General features: G+C 46.5%; 1 protein-coding gene across 1 annotated transcript in view; it reads right to left on the bottom strand.

Moving 5' to 3' along the window:
• Positions 1-4,964: 4,964 nt before the first annotated feature.
• SIAH3 (siah E3 ubiquitin protein ligase family member 3) overlaps positions 4,965-21,515 on the bottom strand; it is a 71,422-nt gene continuing 54,871 nt past the window's right edge. The window contains exon 2 of the mRNA XM_014838891.3: positions 4,965-8,025. Coding sequence (XP_014694377.3) covers positions 7,357-8,025 — 669 coding nt within the window. The 3' untranslated portion in view covers positions 4,965-7,356. The remainder of the gene's footprint in view (positions 8,026-21,515) is intronic.

Genomic DNA, 21,515 nt, shown 5'->3' with positions numbered 1-21,515 from the left:
GCAGAGAGCATGGAAGATTCAATTACCTCCTAGATGGGTGGTAATCCAAGCCCCCAACTTTGATCCTTAATAGATGCTTTTCCCATCGGCCCCCTTGCAGAGGGTGTGCAGAGTATATCTTGTCTACCTCTAGGCTAATAAGAAACTAGTTCAGTGATTTCCATCTCTCTCACCCCATAGGCAAGGCTTACATGGGGCTTAACTCTGAGCTGCCTCAGAAAGTGGCCTGATGATTCACATTCGCCACAGAAGGCCCTGTAAAGGCGAGCCCTGCTCAGGCATCCGGGGAGATTTGCAGAATAAATAAATGCCTCCCTGGGGATTTGCTAGGTAACTCCCTGTCAGGGCCTGGGGACAGAGATTTAAATATGAATTATCATCCTGACCTGGCAGGGATTTACGGGATGAGCCCCCTCTGTGCTCACAGGAAAGATTTACACAGTCCCTTCATCAGCACCGGGCTGCGGGGATTGCCACTATGTGCCACTCAGCACTGGGGACCCCTCCACGCTGGCCTCCATCAGCGGGCGCTGGTCATGGATCTCATGGGCGCCAGCATCCTGCCTGCACAGCCTCCTCTCAGTCCTCTGTCCCCGCTGTCCTCCACTTCCATCCTCAAATGACAGGAGGATAAAATTCCTTCTGCTGCTTGGGTACAGAGAACTTGTACCCAATTCCCCTCTGCTATCCTTTTTGGCTTCCATTTAAGTGTTTCCTGGTTTCAGAATGTAACCATGGCCACTTCCTGTCATGTCCTTTCCTGCCTTCCTCCCTCTTGCAGAGGGACCGCTCTCTTCTTCAGGTGACTGTATCTGCTCTTTTGTTTTCTGTGGCCCCTTTTCTCACCAGTGTGCTCAGCTCTGGATTTGAGAATCTAATGGTCAGCCAGATACCCCCAGCAGAATCCCGTGGGGGAGAGCGTTAAATCAGAATCCTGGGTTCCACTCTGGACCTCCTGAATCAGCATCTCTGGTACAGGGGACCAGAAAACAAGTCCTTTCCATAACACTCAAGCACACTAAAGTTTGGGAACTAAAACCCTTGATCCCAGCCCTGCTGAATTTCAGATGGGTCAGTTCCCCCTTTCTTTCAGGCGAGTCTCTCTATACCTCTCAGCAAACTTACTGTGCATCTTTGAGGGGATTTTGAGGGAAAGGGTAAATATCTGGGACACCACGGGGTGCAAAATTGTTCCAAGGGAAGACACAGCCTGAAAAGTAACCTGGCTCATGAGTATTCCTGCTGGCCATGTGGTCAGTTTTGATCACTCAGATCAATTCAAGGCTCTTTCTATAAGCCTTTGTGAGAGCAGGAAATAAGGTTCTGGGAATAAGGAGGTAGGGAAGAAGAGAGAGGTTAAAATGAATTGACAGGCCGTGGGATTAGAACTCTTGCTCAGTCCTGATTTTGCGAGTAACTAACAGTGGCCTGAAATTAAAGAATTAAACCATGAAAGCTCCCTTGACAACTGATCTGATAGGCCCAGAAGCAAATTTCAGGGACACTGTTGTCAGGCAGAGGCAGGGGAGAGATGAGATAAGGGGCACTGCGAGGAAGTGGGGCAGGGGTGGGGGCCTGTCTCTTTCTTCGCAATCCACTGAGAGGTGCTTTACTCCTCTTCTCAGGACAGCACTGTAAACTGCAGTAGTATTGGGGGCAAATTAGTTGCCAGGGCTTTTATTTACCTCCAGTAGCACTTTCTTCCTTACATCCAATTATGACTTTAAAATGGAAGCAACAATGAAAAGAGGAGGAAGATAATGAAACATAAGTCAAAATGTGGCAGCTGGTGAATTTCTGATAATTGCACTTTCCCTTGTAATGTTTCGTTTCTATTCCCTCATGTTGCACAGTAGCCTGTGGAGAGGGAAAAAACCCAACGACAACAAAAAGCAACTCCAAAGGCTTCAAGGAAACAATATCAAATGCAATTTAATGACATTTTTTATGGGAGACCGGGTAGAGACAAGGTAGCATTCTAAGTCTGCTTCTTCCCATTGCCTTTAACACCATAAGAAAGCCTAGAAACTTATATATACATCAGTTCAGGTTAAATAAAAGACTCCATTGCCCTTCTCTTTCTTATCTCAATACCCTAAAAAAATGTTACAAAAGGGAGGGGTGTATTTATAGTACAGTACTCAAGCTGAAATATTTTCATACAATATTGGAAAAGACAAACTCTAATCCATGTAGGCAACCCATGTGATAACCTGATTTGGGGAAAAATCAATGTTATCTACAACAGATCTCTTTTCAGTAGAGTTTTTCTTGGCTGCCGTTCTCCAGGTTAACACAACAGAGAGCTCACCAATTCTTGAAGGAAATCTTAGGAACAAACAGTCTGGAGGTCTAACGATCTACTAGGAGACTCTACTATTGATGCTATTTGTAATTGAACTTTAATCGAAGCATAATTCTTTATTGTCCAGTCCACGATCCCTTCTCCTTCCACCAGAAATTGGATCCAAGTAGAAGCTTCAGCAAGCTTCTCTTCTTCCAACCCTTACACTGAAACCACTGGGATCAGAGTAACTGATTCACTGTTGACCTTGGAGATTCTGTCTGCTTCAAGGCACTCAGCCTGGCATCTCCTGTGACTTTTATCTAGCGGTAACCATGCCCTTAATTTAGAAAGAGTATTGGTCTGGGTGGGCTACAGATTACGAACACGGTCCTTGTCAGCTTGCAGTGAAGTGAAGCAGCCAGAGTGGGAAAGAAAGGCTCTTGGCTCCATTCTTCATGTGACATCCTTTGACTCATTCCCTCTCCTGTCCCTCAGCTTTGTGCTGTGTAAGGGTTCCACTTTCGAGGTCACACATTTCTGTGATATTTGAAACCACGGCTCACTGTGCCCTTCTCAGTTCTTGGATATTTTTAGTCTCTCTAAGTAAAATATTTCTTTAGATTAAATTTTGGTCTACATGTAGAGGTAAGAAAGATGACTTATACGAACAAGTAATAGGAAATTCCAGTTTTGTAGCGCTTGGTTTTACTTCTTGGATTGGGATGGCCAATAGGCTGGTTTTGTGGAGTCAGGATTTTTCCACAAAAGTCATCAGCTACAACTTTTCACACTGACAACAATAGAGAAATGTCTGGAGGAGGGCAGGGAATACCCCTTAGGCTGCTTAGAAGTCTCAGAGTCTCCATTCCAGAACAGTTTATTTTTTCCCGATAATTTGCTGTTTGGCTGGCATGGCTGTCATCTGTGCCACTGTCAGGGTGGCTACCAGGATCTCATTTCTCCTTCCAAAGTCCTCTCTCCCCACCCTACTGTGTGCATCAGAGATGTCTAGGCAGTGGTGTGCTGGTAATCGTTTAACAACTAGCTCTCTGAGGGGGAAAGCTCTCTGCCTTAAAGCACCTGCCAATTTCCAGGGTGTAAATACTACCATCATGGCCAATTTCAAACTGTTACCATGATGTCACTAAAAGTGGAGCTGGGAGATGTACTGTAGCACGTCGTTACATAGTACGTCCACCATATAGATGTGATAGAGGTAAATAACCTCAAGAGCATAGAAATAAAAAAGTGCTAGTGGGAAAAATAGGAAGTAGTGAGTTTTGAGTATTTATTGCTTTTTTAAAATATAACTTATTTAATTGTAAATTTATATAATTTAATTTTTAGTAATGGCTATGCTTAACAATCAGCTTGCAAAATTTCTTACAAAATTTAACAAGTGTTATACAAGCCAGCTCCAGCACACCACTCTGTTTTGGGCTGGGAAAAGAGGAAGAAAAAGGAAAAATGAAAGGGCAATTTTAGTACTAAAGTACTAAAAGTCGTCTATGCCATAGAGACTTTCTGTTTTGGGTCCATGAACTCATAGAAATGACATAGTTGACATTGGTCAGAAGTCTGACTTTGGAGCTAGACATGCTGGGTTCCAGGCCCAGCTCTACCATTTGCTAGCTGTGAGACCTTAAACAAGTGTCTAAACTCTCTTAGCTCAAGTTTCTCAATGGTACAATAATTGTACCACTTTGTCATGGGGATTAAATGAGATCATATCTTCAAAGTACTTAGCCTGCTGGGTCACCTAGTAAACCCTCAGTAAATGGTAGCCAAGTAATATTACTATTAACCTGATCCATTTCTAAAACGTCTACAGTAGCCACAGGTAGCGATGGGATTTACCCCAGATGCAAGTCCACGCAGAGACCAGTCATTAGAGACGATCTTCTCTGTGTGGCCCGAACGCCATTTCAGCATCGACCATTTCTGCAGGCTCAGCCTCAAGGGGAGGCTTGTCTACACCTCCGGAAAAAGGTTCAAATACTGGTAACTCATTTCTTGCTGTAAGTACTGCTGTCTCCCTAGGCCTACTTTTAAAATGCAGATACTCCTTAGAGGGTGAGTCATTAATGGAGCATCGAGGTGTGAATGAGGCAACCAGATCCCAGGGCTCCTCACTGGACAGGCTCCTGGGAGTCTAAGAATGAGGAGCGTAGAGTGGGTGATGTACAGAAAGGGCCTGAGGGCACTGAAGACTCCACAGGTGGTCCCCACTCCTCCCCACCCCACCCCTGCCTCCAGGTTGACCAGTTCTTCAAGCCAAGATGCCTCCAAAAGCAAAGCCACCCCAGTCTCCCTTCCCTGCTCCCCTAAATACCCCAGAACCAAGACCCACTTGACCCTCAGGCCCACAGTCCACTGGTAAGACGGGAACATTGCTGAATATTTTGGGTCAATCTTTCTATTTTAAGAACACCAAGTTTGCGTTCATTGGCCAGGTTTTAATCGTGGTCCCAACCACTTGCTATGTGACCTTAGGAAGGTCATTTCGTGTCTCTGAACCTCTATTTTTTTCGTATATTGAGGATACTGATGAGGATTGACCTGAGACTCGAATGAGGGAGCCCTTTGTGACTATAAAGCTCAACACAACACATGGTCTTGATACCATTTTCTACTCCCCATTCATTGTTTCAAGTTTGTTCTTTTTTCTTCAATTCTTCACACGGGGAGAGGAAGGCCTTCTTGGGAGCACCATATATGGACAAAAATAACACATTTCTACCCTTTATTCTAAAGGTTTCTAGGAACCAAAAATACCAGTTCCCATCTGGGATCGCTTATTCATAACTCAGTCTCATGTGCAATAATAATAACCTGAAGTTATTCCCAGTTTGGCTCAGGTAACTTGGCACAACAAGAAGGCAGAGGTGACATTTGCAGGAGCCTAAGGCCCTGTGAACTGTAATTATATTCTTATCGAGGTTTTGTTTGTTTGTTTATCTGGGGCACCTGTGATGCTACAGAGTGTTTTCAAAGTGGTTGGGTATCAGAAACCAGGGGAGGAACTGTGGCTTCCAGAGGCATCAGACTTCCAAGCAAGGAGGTCTTAGGTTCTGGGGAAGGGCCTGGGGATGCAGTAAGGAGCCAAGGAAGTCACCTCTCCCAGGGCTGGCCAGACAGCTTCAGCTTTTTCCAGGGCTGTCTGTGTGGTTCCAGGGGGGAGCTCGTGCCCTGGTAGGATGTTCTGACAGAGCAAGTAGGTTACAACCCTTCCTTGGGACTGCAGATCTGATGTTGTTGTTTATCGACCCCCTTAACGGCTCTAACGGAATGGAAGCTCGGCCCCAGGGTCCCAGCAATTACTGTGTGACTAGAGGGGCCGCATTATGGAATCTATTGACAGGTGTCACCCTTCTGGTGCTTGGGGTGGGGCTGGCAGCACAAGTGGCTGGAGGATTACCAGTTTTTGGGGGAAGGGTGTTGTTTCAGGATCAACTATTTTTGGTGGGAAATAGACGCCTGATAGCCAATCAGGACAAGCTGCAGGAAACTAAGTACTCACTTAGAGGCCTGCCAGGATCCAAGATGGTGGAGGGGAGTGAACGGGGCAGAGAGCACGTCTGGTTGGCGAAAAGCCCCCTGGATTCTAATGAGTGTCGTTTGGGGTTTGGGTGCCGTACTTCTCAGCAACTGGAGAGTGGCAGAGGGGAGAACAAAATCGGCAAGACGAGGGACTGCTGGCAGGCTTACGGGCCTTCAACTTTGACCAGAAGAGACAAAGCTGACTGCACATGCTTACCTTCTTCAAACACACCAGAGGGTACCTTGTGGATATTCCACAAGAAGATATGGAACTGTTCTGACAAACAAAAACGAGAAAGCAGTCTATGCAGAGGCAAGATGGATTTTCGTTACCTTTTCTTTCACACTACGACAGGGTGCTGAATACAGAGTTGACCAGTGATAAAGTCTGTGTGCTGAATGGGGCCCTCAGAGCACTCTAGAAAATAAGGAAAGGAAAGAGGACACTCCCAGGTGCATGAGGGACCTCTGACCTCTAGGTCAGAAGTACTGGGCACACCCTCCGAGTCCCCTGGGTTTGATGCTGAGTTGGGGTTCTGGTTTATGAGGTATCAAGAGCAAAGGGGGTTCTTTGCATGACACCAAAATGCTCCATCCTAGTGAGGGGATCGATGGATTTTATGACCTGATAATAAAACTCTCTGAGGAGAGAACGCCCTCCCAGAGATGGGAGATTAATTTTATCCTTTGTTGTTTCAGCTGTTTCTCTTCCCCTGCATGTTGCCTTATCCTTTCTTACTACTCGCTCAACAGAGGGTAAAAACATTTCCGAGAAAGCACCCAGAACTTGAGGACTTTGATTCCAGAACACGGAAAGATGGCCCAGGCTGAGAGCAAGCCCACGGCAGCTGCCAAAAGAGGGCTCAACTGCTGTCCACTCCCCGAGCCCCGGGATCAACCTGGAGGACTCCTCCATGATGGTGCCCCAGCCCAGTGGCCTGGCTTCCGAGGAGACGCCAGATCCTCGAGTCCAGGCAGCTTGGCTCTGACCCTGGGGTCCATGGGAAGGTGTCAGAGTTGTGTCTGGTTGGTCTGAAATATCTCTCTGAGCTGTCTAGGTCCACTTCCCCAACCTGCTATCCTCCCAGATTTCAGAGTTAGCTTGCTCTGAAATAGGCTGAAAAGAGAAGGAATAAATGCTTTGGACACTGTCTCCTTTCAAACCCAACAGTCTGCTTCCTGGTCTCTGTGGCTTTTGCTCATTTTGGAAGCAGTGGAGAAGGGAGTTGTGGGTGGCAGGAAATAACCATTCTGATTGAATCTGATTAAAAATGTTCTATAAAACTATACCAACAAATCAGGACAAACATCACACCAAGAGCTTGAATCACAGGGTGTTTACATAATATAATGCCCATGGCAGACAAATACTGAATACCACAAAGTACCTGAGACAAAAAAAGAAAGGAAGGAAGGAGGGAGAAGAATAAAAAGAAGTCTAGAGTCCTGGCGTTCGGAGATCCGAGGGGCTCAGGCAGAGTTTCCTGGTGGACGGGTGGCCGCGTGTGAGCGTCCGGTGGCCTCTTGCTTCACATCTCGGCTTCGGAGGAGCAGACCTCTGTCGCGGTGATAGCGATTCCAATGGCCAGGCTGCCGTTGTCGGAGAAGAGCTGGGCCAGCGAGGTGTTGAGGACAAGGCAGTCCCCGTCAGTGATGACTGAGTCCACACACTCAAGGACAGACCGGGGGGTAGCCTCCCATTTGAGACGCCGATGATTTCTGTTGAGCTCCAGGCGGTAGGTGAAGCAGTCAGCCTGGGTGGGGGTCCCAATCAGCATCATGGTGGCAAAGAACTGTGGGTGCCCCTCGTGCCTTTCCTGTTTCCTAAGCACCAGCAGAAAGTGGTGGCCGAGGCAGGAGTGCATGATGATCCAGTCAGCTGGCGCAGGGAGGTGCATGTCTGTGGCCAGGAAGACTATCTCAGCTCCCTGGAGGATGTCCACCCGGTGCATCTGCCGCAGGTGGGGCACCACCACCTCCAGGTGGCCTTCCCACTGGCAAGAGAACAAGGGGCACAGGCAGGGTGTCACCTGGGCAGCGTGCAGCCCTGCCTCCTGGTGGTGGAGGTGGTGGGGCCGGGCATGGTGGCAGAGGTGGTGGTGGGGACGATGATGGCAGTGGTGGTGGGTGTGGTGGTGAGGGGGGAAGCTGCCTTGCTCTGGTGCGCTCTGAGTGATGGCGCGTCGGCTGGACACATACTGCGGGAGAAAGAGAAGAACGTTAGTGGGCGTGAGACCGGGCTCCACCTGGCTGAGACTCCCTGGTGTTCAAAGTATTAAAAGCAGACTCTCCAGTGCAGGCAGAGAAAGTTCCATTTCTTAAGAAATGAAGAAAACTGCCAGACTGTTTTCCAAAGTAGCAACACCATTGACATTCCCATTAACCATGTAAGAGGGTTTCAATTTCACCACATGCTTGCCAACACTTCTTATTATCTGTTTAGACAAATATTTTTATGAGACAAAATTAAATGTTTGGCCAAATTTAGATGCTGTCTTCTCCATGTCATTTCATCTCAGTATAGAACCTAAATTTACCCAATTAAAAATAAAAGCTCCTTCGAAAGATTTCTCGTGCAAGAAGAGATTTTTTCAAATCTAATAGTAAATTTAAAACAAAACAAAACAAAACAAACTACGGGGCTGGCCTGGTGGTGCAGCAGTTAAGTTCGAATGTTCAATTTGGTGGCCTGGCTTTCGCTGGTTCAGATCCCAGGTGCAGACATAGCACCACTTGGCAAGCCATGCTGTGGTAGGCGTCCCACATACAAAAAAAAGTAGAGGAAGATGGGCATGGATGTTAGCTCAGGGCCAGTCTTCCTCAGCAAAAAGAAGAGGATTGGCAGCAGACGTTAGCTCAGGGCTAATCTTCCTCAAAAAAAAAAAACCCACTAAAAACTAAAAAAAAAAAAAAGAAATGAGGAACACAGTGGATATCTTTGGTGGTTGAGTTTTCAAAAACTCAGTCTAAGAAAATGCAACATTTATGCCTTTCTGATTCTTTAATAAGATACTCAAGCAAATAGGCAATTTCCCCCCTCAAAAAACAATGCATTATGATGGTCATTAGCCATAAAGAACAAAAAAATCAATGTTTTCCTTTTCTGATACTGTTGATTTTTTTTGCATGCAATCAAGATTAATGGATTTTTACCCCTATTTTATCATTACTATTACTCTTAAAACAAAATTTCAGTAAGTGCCCATTTGTCAGGGGTTGTGACGTCGGGTGCCCTTCTCCTGGGTCCTAAGGCAGCGGGTGGGGCGCACAGCTGATTCTGGGCAGCTGGCCACAGTTCCCAGGGAGGAAGGCCCACCTGGGACTCCCGGGACTTCACCCCACCAGGCACACCTCTGCCCTGCTCCGGGCTCTCTGCTCTGGAGCAGTCTCCTGGGCGCTCACCACTAGGCACCCTCCACCCCGAGACTCTCCTCACCTCTACTTCCTCGTGGCAGTGTGCACACAAATGCCCTCCACACACCAGGAGCTGTGACAGCAGCTTCTGATCAGACATCAGTAAACATTAACTGAGTACCTGCTACGGCCAAACCCGGCAGCGACTAGGGGTACAGCCGTGACCCAAATAAACACCGATCTTTTTAGTGTGGGTGGTCCAGACATTAGTATGCATGTAATTAATTGTGGTTTTCACATGGGTCCTCCCTGTGACAGGAGGTCTGTGATTCATATTTTTCAGCTGAAGAAACAGGCTCCCTAGTAACATGCCCGAGGTTACAAAGCTCGTCAGCGAAAGCCTGGGATTCATTTTCACGCCTCCTGACTCTGAACACAGCAGCATCCCTGCCCGCCCCGCCGCCACCCACCCCCCCAGTCATCCCCGCCTCCAGCTCCCTCCTCCATTCCTCGAGTTCGTGTTCTTTTTTCCTTTAATTAGCCTGCAAGATGCAGGCTGTGCTGTGGAGGTGGCAGCTCTGCAGGGCGCTCCAGGCGTGAGGCCACCACGTGGCAGCCGTTTTCTGCCCTTGGGTAGTGAGTGCTGTGCCCTAGCTCTCCAAGGCTTTCCTGGAAAGCGGGTGCCTTGGGGCACTGCCCTCCTCACCTCCCTTTGGTTCCTTTCCAGCGAGTAGAGGATGAGGGCCAAGGCCTTTCACACTGCTCCTGGGCTGAGTGTGGCTAACAACAGAGGCCTGGCTAGCTGCCTCTCTTTAGGGCATGCAGGGCACACCCGCATGCACAGGTGTGCTGGGCTGGCCACCCTGTGGCGGACGTGACCTGGAGGCAAGTGGGAGCCCGACTAGCTCTGCTGTGGAGCTGTGAGCTCCAGCTGCCAGGTTCTGTGTTCTTCCCCTGGGAGTGCTGCGGACCTGGAGTGTGAGCTACAGGCCCTTCCAGTAGTTCCTGCCCTGCTCCTGGATGGCAGCCACTGGGCAGCTGGCTGTCGCCCATCCGGCATACCTGCCAGGCCTATGTAAGGAATGGGCTGGGCTCCAGAATCCTGCTTGTGATGTGTCTGACTTACCCTTTAGGGTTAAATACAGGGGAGGGAACCAATGGGTATGTAGCATCTACTAATTGTTAGGCATTGTGGAAAGTAGGTATTTTTTTGTATAATTATTTCATTTAATTTTTCACAGAAAAGATCAATTTCCTTTAAAAAAAATAAAATTAAATCTGGCTTCATTCCCACCTGCCTGCTGGTGGCATGTACCATTTAGTCAGTGGGGGAGGGGAATCCTTCCCATCCCTTGGGATCATACAAGAAGCCAGGCTCACAGACTCTGTCAACCAGGCGCAAGGCCCCTGTCAGGTCCTTCCAGCAGTCTCAGGCCTGGCAGAAGGTCAGCTTCTTCTGCTAAGCTCAAGTGGACCCAGTCTTGGCCTATCATGGAAAGCCCCACATGCTGTCCCCTCTCCCTGGCTCTGAGAAGCCCCTCTCTCTCACTTATTCTTTACAACAAACATAAGAGAAACATATTATGTTTGTCTTATAGACGAAGAAACTGACACACAGAGAGGCTGAGTCACTTGCCCAAGGTCACACAGCTCATACCAGTTGCAGCTGAGAATGGAGCCCAGACCAGTTAAAGGTGACACAGATCATAGATTGGGAAGATCACAGGCTGGATATCAGCAGAACCCAGACTGTTTCACTGTTTATTTGTCCAGCAGCCTTGATTAAGTCAGTTTCCCCATCAGCAAAATATTTATTTCAAGGGTTCTTAGGGGATCAAATGAAATACTGCCTGTCAAACAGCTGAAACAACCACATCAAGCATTACATCACGATGGTATTTCCATTTAGAAGTGGTTTTGGGTGAAGACTTTTGGCGGCCTTCTGCCTCCATCCATGCCTGCTTGTGTCTATCCTGGTCAGCTGACCTTTGCCCCTGGGCACACCCCAGGCTGAGCACAGGCCACCCTAAGAGCCTAGAGACCCCAACATCGCACTTGGCCTGCAGCCTCCTGTCCCAACGCTGACCGATGATGACAGAACATCCTGAAATTCACATCTCAGAAATGGCCTCTGGACTATTCTCCACATGCCCTTCTCCAGATCCACTTTCCATCCTCTCCATCCTGTTCTGTGCAGCTAATATCAGAGATGTGAAATTAAAGTAGCGTGGGAGTGGGGAAGAAATATCTTGACTTCCGTTTCTTCCATCCCATCAAACTCCTATCAGTGCCTCCCCTGGGTTAAACTCAATCAGAGACCTACTGGAAAGGAGCCCAGAGATGCAGTCAGCAAGGCTCGACTCCCTTTGGAAATGGTGCTGGGTGAGGTATCCTTTGGAAATGGCACAAGAGGGAATGCCCACCTGAATGCAAATGTCTCAATTCTCTCTTCTTTGTGTTGGCTGATCTTGACCTGGCTGTGCTGAGATTTGATAAGGCTGATGGAGGGAGTAGGGGTGATAGATATATGCCTACAATTCATGAAGCCATTCAGTCAAAAATGTGTACACCATCTAACATGTGCAAGGGGCTGAGGATACTGAACAGAGTGAGCTCCTTGTTCTTGCCTCAGTAGCTCACTATGATTATGTAAAATATTACAATAGAATGCACAAATGCAGGATGCAGTGGGGCTCTGAGAGAACAAAGTGGGGAGGTAGCTATTCTAGTCAATGTGAAGTGACATTTACACTGGGCCAAGCATGAAGGGTGAATGCTCTAACAAAATAGGCCAAAGGTTTGCCAACGGGGCGAACAGCAGGTTCGAAGGAGCCAGGTATATAGAACATGGGATGTTTAAGAAATGACAAGTTCCAGGTGGCTAGTAGATGGAGGACCTGCTGGAAATGGAGAGGAGGTAGGTCATGGTGCTGAGAGGAGTCGGATCGTATTGCTGAAGTCTCGTAAGCCAAGCTGAGACACCAAGATGGCACCCAGTGCCCTGTGGAAGTCGGTAGGAGGGCCCAAGAAACACAGCTTCCTGCTTTTGGGAGCTCCTGTGGGTAGCACCAGCAGAGCCTGTTCTAAGCTGGCGCTCAGGAGGGGACCAGCTGCAAGTCCCCGCCCTGTCCAGCCATTGGACCCTAGCGATGGTCATTCCACCTAGACTGTCGCGTTGCTCTCTTTGACCTCATCTTCCACTAGCCTTTTCATTTTTTAATTGCTGCGGGGTAACAAAGTAGCTGGGAGCATATCCAAGTGATGGAAGTGAATGACTATGCAAATAGAGCGAGACATTATAAACTCATCGAGCCCCGTGTACTTGCTGAGCCCCAAGAAAGCGCTAAGAATAAACAGCCTTAATTCTTCATTTCTTCCCGCTCCATCTTCTGATGGAAAATACGTTTCATTTAAATGATCTTTGGGTGAGCGAGGTCACAGGGCTGCTGGTGGGGAGAAGGAATTCTTTTAATTGGCAAAATGCTAATCGTTTTGGAAAATGAATTTTAATCTTCCCATCTAATACAGAGGATGTGTGAGTAATTGCTTTCCTTCACTAAACTGTTAATGCAACATTAGTGATTACACCAATCAAAACTAATGAACTCTCACAGCCTGATAAACCCCTCCGTCAGTCAGGGAATGCCTTCCTCCCATTGGCTGTGTTTAACTTTGCATTTGGAAGAGAGATCTTGAATTAACCTTTAGAATAATGCACAAAATTGGGTTTAGAAATGTTAGGCTTTATGGACCGGGTATAATTTTTTTCCCCATGCATTAGCGAGACCATTTCCATTGAGGGTGTAATTGAATTTAAAAACGCCTTTCTTAATTTGATCAGCCACACTCCCACGGTTGGTAATGGCTATCCCTCCAAATCCTGGCCTCCAGAGAGGAAACCTGCCCCTGGAAAAATCACGTGGCCCTTTCCCCAGCGTCTGCTCCCTGTGGTCAGCAAGCCCACTAAGAGGACTGCTCTGCCCTTCCACTTGCTCCCAGGGACAGCGCCATGCTAACGCACTTCAGCTGAAGGAGGGTTTGCACCCAGTTCCAAATGACAGGCATTTGCTTTGAGTTTGCTCATGCCCTTATTTGTGAGAGTTAATTAACTGGAGTTTTCAGAGCTGAGTGAACGGGAGCGGCAGTGATGCTATCAATGCATTTCACACACAGGGAGGAAGAGCAGGTGGCGGGAGTTCGGGGGGTAACATTTCAGGGCAGGTATCGGAGTATTGGGATAAAGTCAAGGGCTGAACCAAATTGGGAACCAGGTCTGCTAAGGAGAGAGAATCATTGTAACTGCTCCCAGGTCCCACCCTGTAGCGTTTAAAAATTCTCGCTGTTTCTGAGAAGGACAGTCAAGAGTGAAGGCTGAGGGTTGCCTGTTCCATTTTCCTGGGACACTCTGGCTCTCCACCTTTCTTCCTCAAAACCTAGTATGACTGTCAGAGAGTACACAAAACCCAGGAGGACTCTGGAATGCTTCCAAACAGTTGAGTAGTAAGTTAAGCTGAGATAGAAAACAACAACGGGCTTTTATCATCTGGGATGAGAACATCTCCCTTAGAAAACACATCTCATGTCCTTTTCCCCCAGACTTAATTGTACCTGGTACACAGATGGATGAGATCTTCACGTGGACAGCGTGATAATGTCTATAATTTTCCTTAAAACACTTTGGTGGAGAAAAGGTGATATAAATGTGTACATTTTTAACCTCCACTCTAGGGGCTGTCAATTCCCTAATCAGGAATTCACACTCTGAGGTGATCACCTAACATTTTACTGGAAAGGCCACACTCCAGAGATAATGACCACAATGCCTCAATGAGTATCCATATTTCTGAGCCACACCAGATGCTGCTAATTAACAATTCTGCAGAGGTTTTCATTGGTGAAATTAGTAGTTTGTTAATCAGCATAACAGATGCTGGAAATGGACTCTCCTTGATGAACTTCGTGGTTTTCAAGTTATGAAGATGAGTTAAAATATTTCAGAGATATATTTCACTTTAGGGATGGGCCCGGAAGCTTATTCCCTAAATAGCCCTGTGTCTGGCCACTGAGTCAAGGACTTATGGTGGTCTGATGGCACCTCAGAGTATCAGGACCTCGCCTCTGATATATCACTGCATACATAGTGTCTATACTGGTGATCTAAATTATGCAAATTGAGCAAGGAGCCATTGGTTACCAAACACATAGAAACCTTGAGTCTTGGGCTATATATGCCATTAATTAATTAGAAAAAAGGGAAATGAGTATTACTGTAAAAAGAGGAAAATGAAAATTCCGGTGGAGAAAATTTTTTAAAACAAAAGCCCGTGGGTGAGAAACAATGACAGGGTTCCATACAGATGTCAACATGGGCACCTGTTCTACGGTCTCAAAAGCCTCCTGACCAAGGTGGTCATCTTATAAATACAGTCCCTGGCTATGTGAGGGGCTGAGAAGAAACGTGTGAATGACATTGTAAAAACCAAAAATATGACTTAGTCTTCAAACTCCCACGACCCTTCTTTAGTTCCTAGATGCTAGCCGTTGGCTGCCCAGCTTAGCTGATTTCTACATGAATAGTTTCCTTCCTGGTGAGCGCCTTCAGGATGGAGACTCATTGTTCACGTGTCCTCACCGCTAACACAGGGCTGCCATGCAATAGAGGCTCGACACAAATTTATAGCAATAGTTGCATTAGTGACAGCTTCGTATATGAGAATCATGCTGGTTCTTGTCCTTTGTATAGTCCAGGTGTGTCAGCCGTGGTCCCAACTGGTGTTGTCTGTTTGAGACCATCCGCCCTGTAAGATGGGGATGCTGCCTTCTTCCCTAACCTGAGAAGTCAAGCAGCAGTTAAGATCAGTCGATACAATTCTCTGCTTAATTCAACCCATATTGAAAACCACTAGTCCATGGCCTTCTCTCCTCAACTGGGTTGGAAGTCATCGAGGGCAAGAGCTGTGTTTAGTTAGTCCACTGCCTAGTCCAGTGATGGGCAAAGCCAGCACTTTGCAGTGTCCGGCATCTAGTCGACTCTCAATAAGTATTTGTTGCTTGAATGAATGAATGAACTAATGATTCATAAATGGAAACCCTGTTCTTAACCACATCCATGGAAATGATGTTTGTCTTCATTGGGACAACCCTTCCTCTACCTTTCCTTCTCAGCTGCTATAGAAATATGTAGGGTGTGTGTGTGTGTGTGTGTGTGTGTGTGTGTGTCTATGTAAGTCCATAGCTGTGAGCTCATCAGGCAGGTCTCCTGGCAGCTCCTCACCCAGCACTTGACACAGAGACACAGAATGGGACACAGAAATGCACTGGGCTCTGACCAGGAGGAGGGCACTGACGAGTGCTTAGCTGCCATAGTGAGAAGTAAAACAAAAGCTTTGATGCAGAAATTTCTCATGCCAAAGACATACTTTCTTTGTTCTTACTTTTTACCAGATTAGTCAAGCCTCAGGCATTTCCTTTATCAATAGCAGGTTGCTTCTTACAAGTTGTTTGGGAAGGACAATCTGCTGGATCAACCCAGGAAATCTGTCTACCTCCTAGACCGATCTAGACCCACTTTACCCTCCCCTGCCTCAGCAGGACCATTGACCTAATGAAAGGCTGGATGCACTCATGCATCCTTAGCCATTTTCTGCTAACAGTCATTGGGAAGTAACTTCAATCCAATCCAAAGATTATTGACCCTCCTCCAACTATACCCCTCCCCAAGGGATGAGGCGCTAATGGGTTGTACCCACCCAGAATTCCTGAATCGGCCCTTCTAGACCACTCTTCAGATATCTAGGATCCTAGAATTCCCTACCCAATGGCTCTGAGTCAGCTTCCGGCAGGCCGTGCTATTTCTAGGATCCATCATCCAGAAGGCGGACCATTTGATGCAAGATGTGGCCAATGCCTGGCTATTTTGGGGAGATGTGATGAGCAGAACTTGGATGTGTGGGCTGGGGTGTCCACTTGCCTTTGCATGAGACTCATTACTGTGCAGGATTAAGCCTCATCAGGAAGAAAGTGAGACAGGTCATTGGTTGAGAGGTGTGTGGTCTTTCAGATTATTATGAGGGGATAATTATTAAGGTAGGAGGGTAGAACGTATTTTAAGAGTCTCTTACCTTGATCTTTACTTTTAAGTATTTAGATGTACACATTTGCCTCGAGCCCTGCAAATGTTAGGGGCAGGCCTGCAGTCAAACCACACAGTCAGAGGAATGCTGCTCCATCTTCATTTATTCCTTGGCTCTCCCCTTCATCTGTGAGGTTTTGAGCATGCCAATGAGTTTTATGAATCTTGTAGATGAAAGACTTCTTCTCAAAAGTAACTTTTTATGAAGTCAGACTTTTATATCTGCAACTGGCAAGTGAAACCCGGTGCCTGTGTGAGCAGTTTAAAGGTTAAAATTTAATTAATTGAAGCTCCGTTAACTATGAGCATCTCTGTAGGATGACTTCAGCACCACGGGAGTGCCTCAAGGGAGGTGTGTTTAGCATGCTGGGAGCACAACGTCAGCCAGACTGGACAATCTCAGGTTGCAGGCAACAGCGTTGCTCATGTATCAGGGGTCACTATGTTGGGAGTCAGTGCCCAAAACCTTAGAGAGGGGGTGGGTTGCTAAAAACGGTTACCTATGGGAACGCAAACTTCAGAAGCAGCTGTGTTAGCAGGCGATGAGTGGGCAGAGCTGTGTCCTGGGTGGTCTGAGATATTCTGATGGCCAGGCTGCCCCAAGGCCACATGCCATTTTTGTTCCTCTGGTTCTTCAAGGACATTATGACCAGAAACTTCACAAATTCCTCTCTCTCTGCCAGAACTCTCCATGCTCGCCGTCCCCTACTCCCAGAGCACCCTTCGGTCTGGCCAAATTGTATTCCTCCTTCAGAGGTTCCTTATTCTGCTAGGTCAGGTGTGTTCCTTTTTAACATGCAACATACTTACTCAATGTCCAGTTTTCCTGCTGGACTGTGATGTGAGCTCCAGGTGGGTGAGAATTGCATCTGATACCTGCTGTATTGCCAGTGCTGGTAGTGCTTGGAACATGGTGGGTACCCAATACATATTTGTGGAGAGAGTGAAGGAATGACTCCTCCCCACTGACCTATCACTCCAACACGATCCTTGTACTTGCCACTCTCTGCCTGCCACCACCCTAAGGCAAGTCACCCTCATTGCCCATTGGGGCTGATGTGATAGCCTCCTAACTAGTTGTAGTGGGTTGAAAGGTGGCCCCACAAGATATGTCTGCTTCTTATCCCCTAGAACCTGTAAATGCGACTTTATTTGAGAAAAAGGTCTTTGCAGATGTAAATAAGTTAAGGATCTCAAGATGACATCATCCTGGATTATCCAGATAGGCCCTAAATCCAATGACAAGTGTTCTTAGAGGAAACAGAAAGAGGAGAAGACGCAGATACAGCAGAGAAGGCCATGCAGCCATAGAGGTAGAGATTGGAATGATGTGGCCGCAAGCCAAGGAATGCCTGGAGCCACCAGAACTGGAAGAAGGATCCTCCCCTAGAGCCTTCAGAGGGGGCGTGGCCCTGCCGACACTTTGATTTCGGAATTTTGGATTCCAGAACTGTGTGAGAATAAACTTCTGTGATTTTGAGGCACCAAGTTTGTGGTATTTGTATGGCAGCCCTAGGAAACGAATATGTGAGTCTTCTTGCATCCATTCTTGCCTTCGTACAGACTTAAATATTTTAACAGTTTTCCATCAGTCTCAGAAGGAAGCCCAAACTCCCTGCCATGGCCATCCAAGAACCAACACGCTCTGGCCTCATCCTTTTTTGGTCTCCACCCTCCCTGCTCACTCTGCTCTAAGCACATTGGCTTCTTGCTGTTCTTTGAGCATGCTGTCTATACCTGCCACGGGGCCTTTGTGTGGTCTATTCCCTCTGCTTAGCACACCACCAGACATCCATGTGGCTCACTCTCACGCTTCATTCACATCTCTGCTCTACAGTGAGCTTTGCTCTGAGGCTCTCCTTCACTTTCCTATTTTAAAAAACCTCTCAATCTCCTTTCCCTGCTTTATCTTACTTCATAGCATTTATCAATACTATAGGATTATAATATATATTACAGCATATAGAGAGTGTAGGTCATATATTTATCTGTGTATTGTCTGTCTTCCCTGCTTTTTCTTGGGAGTAGGAACTTGATTATGTTCACTGCTGTATCTCTAGAACATTATCTGGTACCTAAAATAGCTCAGTACCTTTTTTTTTTTTTAAGAATGGATAAATTCCTTTGGGTCTTAAACTTTTCCATCCAAGAGGGCCCGAGAAAAGTGTGCATGTCACCAGAATGTTGATGTGACTTCCTCCATTCCCACCCCCTTACCCCGGGTCTTTCCATCGGGATTTTGGGCAACTGTGACCTGGTGGACTTCCCACAGCCTATGGCTGCTGAGACATGGAACTTCCGGTGTCTGTGAGGAATGTGGGAGGTCCTGGGGAGCAGCATTCACTTGTGTCTCTGATCCTGGGTGTATCTCTGAACCGCTTATTTGCAAGTTGAGAGTGAAATGAAGCAGAAGCAATTCTGAGCTCACTCGGACCCAGACTTTAAAACTGGACCCGTGCTCAGGGTCAGGCCTGGCTTACTGTGTACAAGATTAGGGCTGCCCCATCCTGGCTCTCAGTCTGTCTCCAAATCTCACGCCACTGAAGAATTCATGCCTGCACACTTGCCATCCTCCAAGTCTTCTAGGCGAAAGACACAAGGCTGTAAGAAGAGTAGGGCTTCCCTCTGTCTGCCTGGGACCCCGGCTCAGAGTTCTGGATTCCTACCTGAGGAATTGCCTCTCGCCTGGATGACTGAGACTGAGAACGGCCTCATTGTCAGGAAATGCCACGTCTACACACACGCATGGATGTAACCCATCGTCCTTCAACTCAATACCCATGTGCTAATACCGGAGATGCACAAATCTAGAGCAGAGAACTAGGTCATTTCACACAAAAGACCATCTTCCAACAGCCGACTTAATTCCCAAATAATCTTTAGCAAATTAGGCCTTCCTATGAGCCTGTCCCTAAAATAGGAAGTGTGTCATTTAACCAAGAGTAGACAGTGGTGCAGAGGAGATAGAAAATATTTCTGAAGTCAGACCCACTTGGGTACAAATCCTGGCTTTGCTACTAAAAGCTGTGAGATCATGAACTCATTAATTAACCTCTCTATGCTTCATTTTCTACATCTATAAAATGGGAATTGTAATATCTCATAGGGCTGAAGTGAGGATTGAAGGAGACACGAAGCACATTGTATCATACCCTGGTGGCAGGGTCTGACTGGCATTGCACAGACAGTGCCTTCCCTTAAGCTGAGCTCTCTCTGCATAGGAACCACCTCCACTTTCTTTATCTTTAAAATGTGTTTCCTGAGAGAAGGCTGCCCTGTGCATATTTCTGCTTCCCAGAGCCTCAGACCCACATTGCCCATAACTCACTTGGCATATGGCTATTAATCCATAGTTGACAAATGAAAATTTGATAACGGCAATAATATTCATGTTGATTTGAACCATCATTATAAATAATATCTAAGCAGCCCTGCTTTGTGGAAGAGTCCCTGAAAAAACAGAGGCATGGCCATCCCAGGGTAGCTTAAGTGAAACAGATCAATGATACCAAACTTTGGCAAGGATGTGGAACAATTGAAAGCTTAGACACTGCTAATGGGAGGAGTGTAAATTGGTACAACCACTTTGGGAAATGTTTTGGCAGTATCTACTAAAGCCAAATATATGCCAGCTCTATATATTGGAACTCAGCAGTTCCACTCCAGGGCATAAACCTGCTGGGAAACAATTCTCCATTGGTCTCTTGCATTTCTGCACATCTTGCAAACAAGGCACTGAATGTCCTTTGTTCCAGACTGTCTTTTCAAGGATGTTTGTATAGTAAACAGTCTTAAAATATAGTCTCCTTCTGGAGCTAAGGGAAGATTTTTATCTCCCTCCAGAGCTAAGGGTAGGCACGCTTACTGTCCATTATAAAAGATTTGAGTTCCTAAGCTTTTGTAATGCAAACTACTGTGTGTGTAGGCATCATTTGGCCCTCTCTGAATTACCCTGTGGGAATTGGGTCTCAAGGAACTGGTGCAAAAATGCAAATACTCTGGCTGTTGCTATTGCTGTGGGTATGAAACTGCTCTTCATCTCTGACCTGGGAGTCTCGTGTCTTCCACTAGCTTCCAGGAAACGGGTCAGGCTACTTTGCAAGCCTGCAAGAAGAGTAAAATCTCAGACCCTTTATAGTAATGTTCCACACCTGGCAGAAATGGGTGTTATGTGATCAAAAGACACATACATGAAAACATATAATTCATAATAGCCCCAAATTAAAAAAACCACGTCAATCTCCTTTAAATGGATACATTGTGGTAAATTCAGACAATGGAATGCTACACAGCTATAAGAAGAGAATGAACTATGCTACACACAGCAACATGGACAAATTTCAAAAATATGTTGAATAAAGAAAAGCTAGACACAGGAGAGTACATAATAATTCTATTTGTATGAAGCTCAAAAACATGCAAAACTGGTCTATGGTGACAGAGGCTTGAACAGCGATTATTGTCGTGTGCGGGAAGGGACATGAGAGAGGCTCTGGGGAGCTCAAGATATCCTAACTCTTGAACTAGGTGGTTGTTCTATGGATGGAGGTATATGTAATAATCCATCGAGATATATGCTAAAGATTTCTATACTTCACCGCCTGCTATACATGAAACAACAACAAAACAAAGAAGAAAAGAGAGGGGAATGGGGATATGTGGCCATTGTCTCCAGGTCACTGTTAAATGGGCATTGTCGACTGAAATAAAGAGTCTAGGTGACATACGAAGCAGGTTATTCAATCATCAGTGAGAGGAGTTTGAACCCCAGGAAAACAGTTCATCAGAGCGCTCTGATGGAATTGCTCGGAGGTGTGTGGACATAAGTGCAGCTTATGTCTCTTTCACAAATCAGTGTATGTGAAGGGAAGAGGAAAAGAAAAAAACCTTACAACTAGATCTCATATATGCCAAAAAAATAGGGATGGAGAACATCTGGGCTTTTCTCTAGACTATCCATTGACAGTAACATAAACAAGAATTCCTTGGTGATACATCAAACAAGTTCAGAGATGCTGACGTTATCTGTGTGTGGAGGGAGGCAAGGACCAGGTTCATTAATTATTCCCTCAATCTCTAAGAAAGGCAGCTGAGAAAAGTGAGAGCGAGGTCCCCCCTTATCTCTTCCTGCTGTGGATCTGTCCAGTGGCATCTTCAGTCATGAGGTGTGGGGTTGCAAGGTCACTGTGACACAGCTTGAAG

This window comes from Equus asinus, chromosome 11 (genome assembly GCF_041296235.1).
Source record: "Equus asinus isolate D_3611 breed Donkey chromosome 11, EquAss-T2T_v2, whole genome shotgun sequence".
Classification (NCBI taxonomy): Eukaryota; Metazoa; Chordata; class Mammalia; order Perissodactyla; family Equidae; genus Equus; species Equus asinus.
The sequence above is the reverse complement of the archived record's forward strand: the minus strand, read 5'-3'. Positions and strand labels throughout refer to the sequence as shown.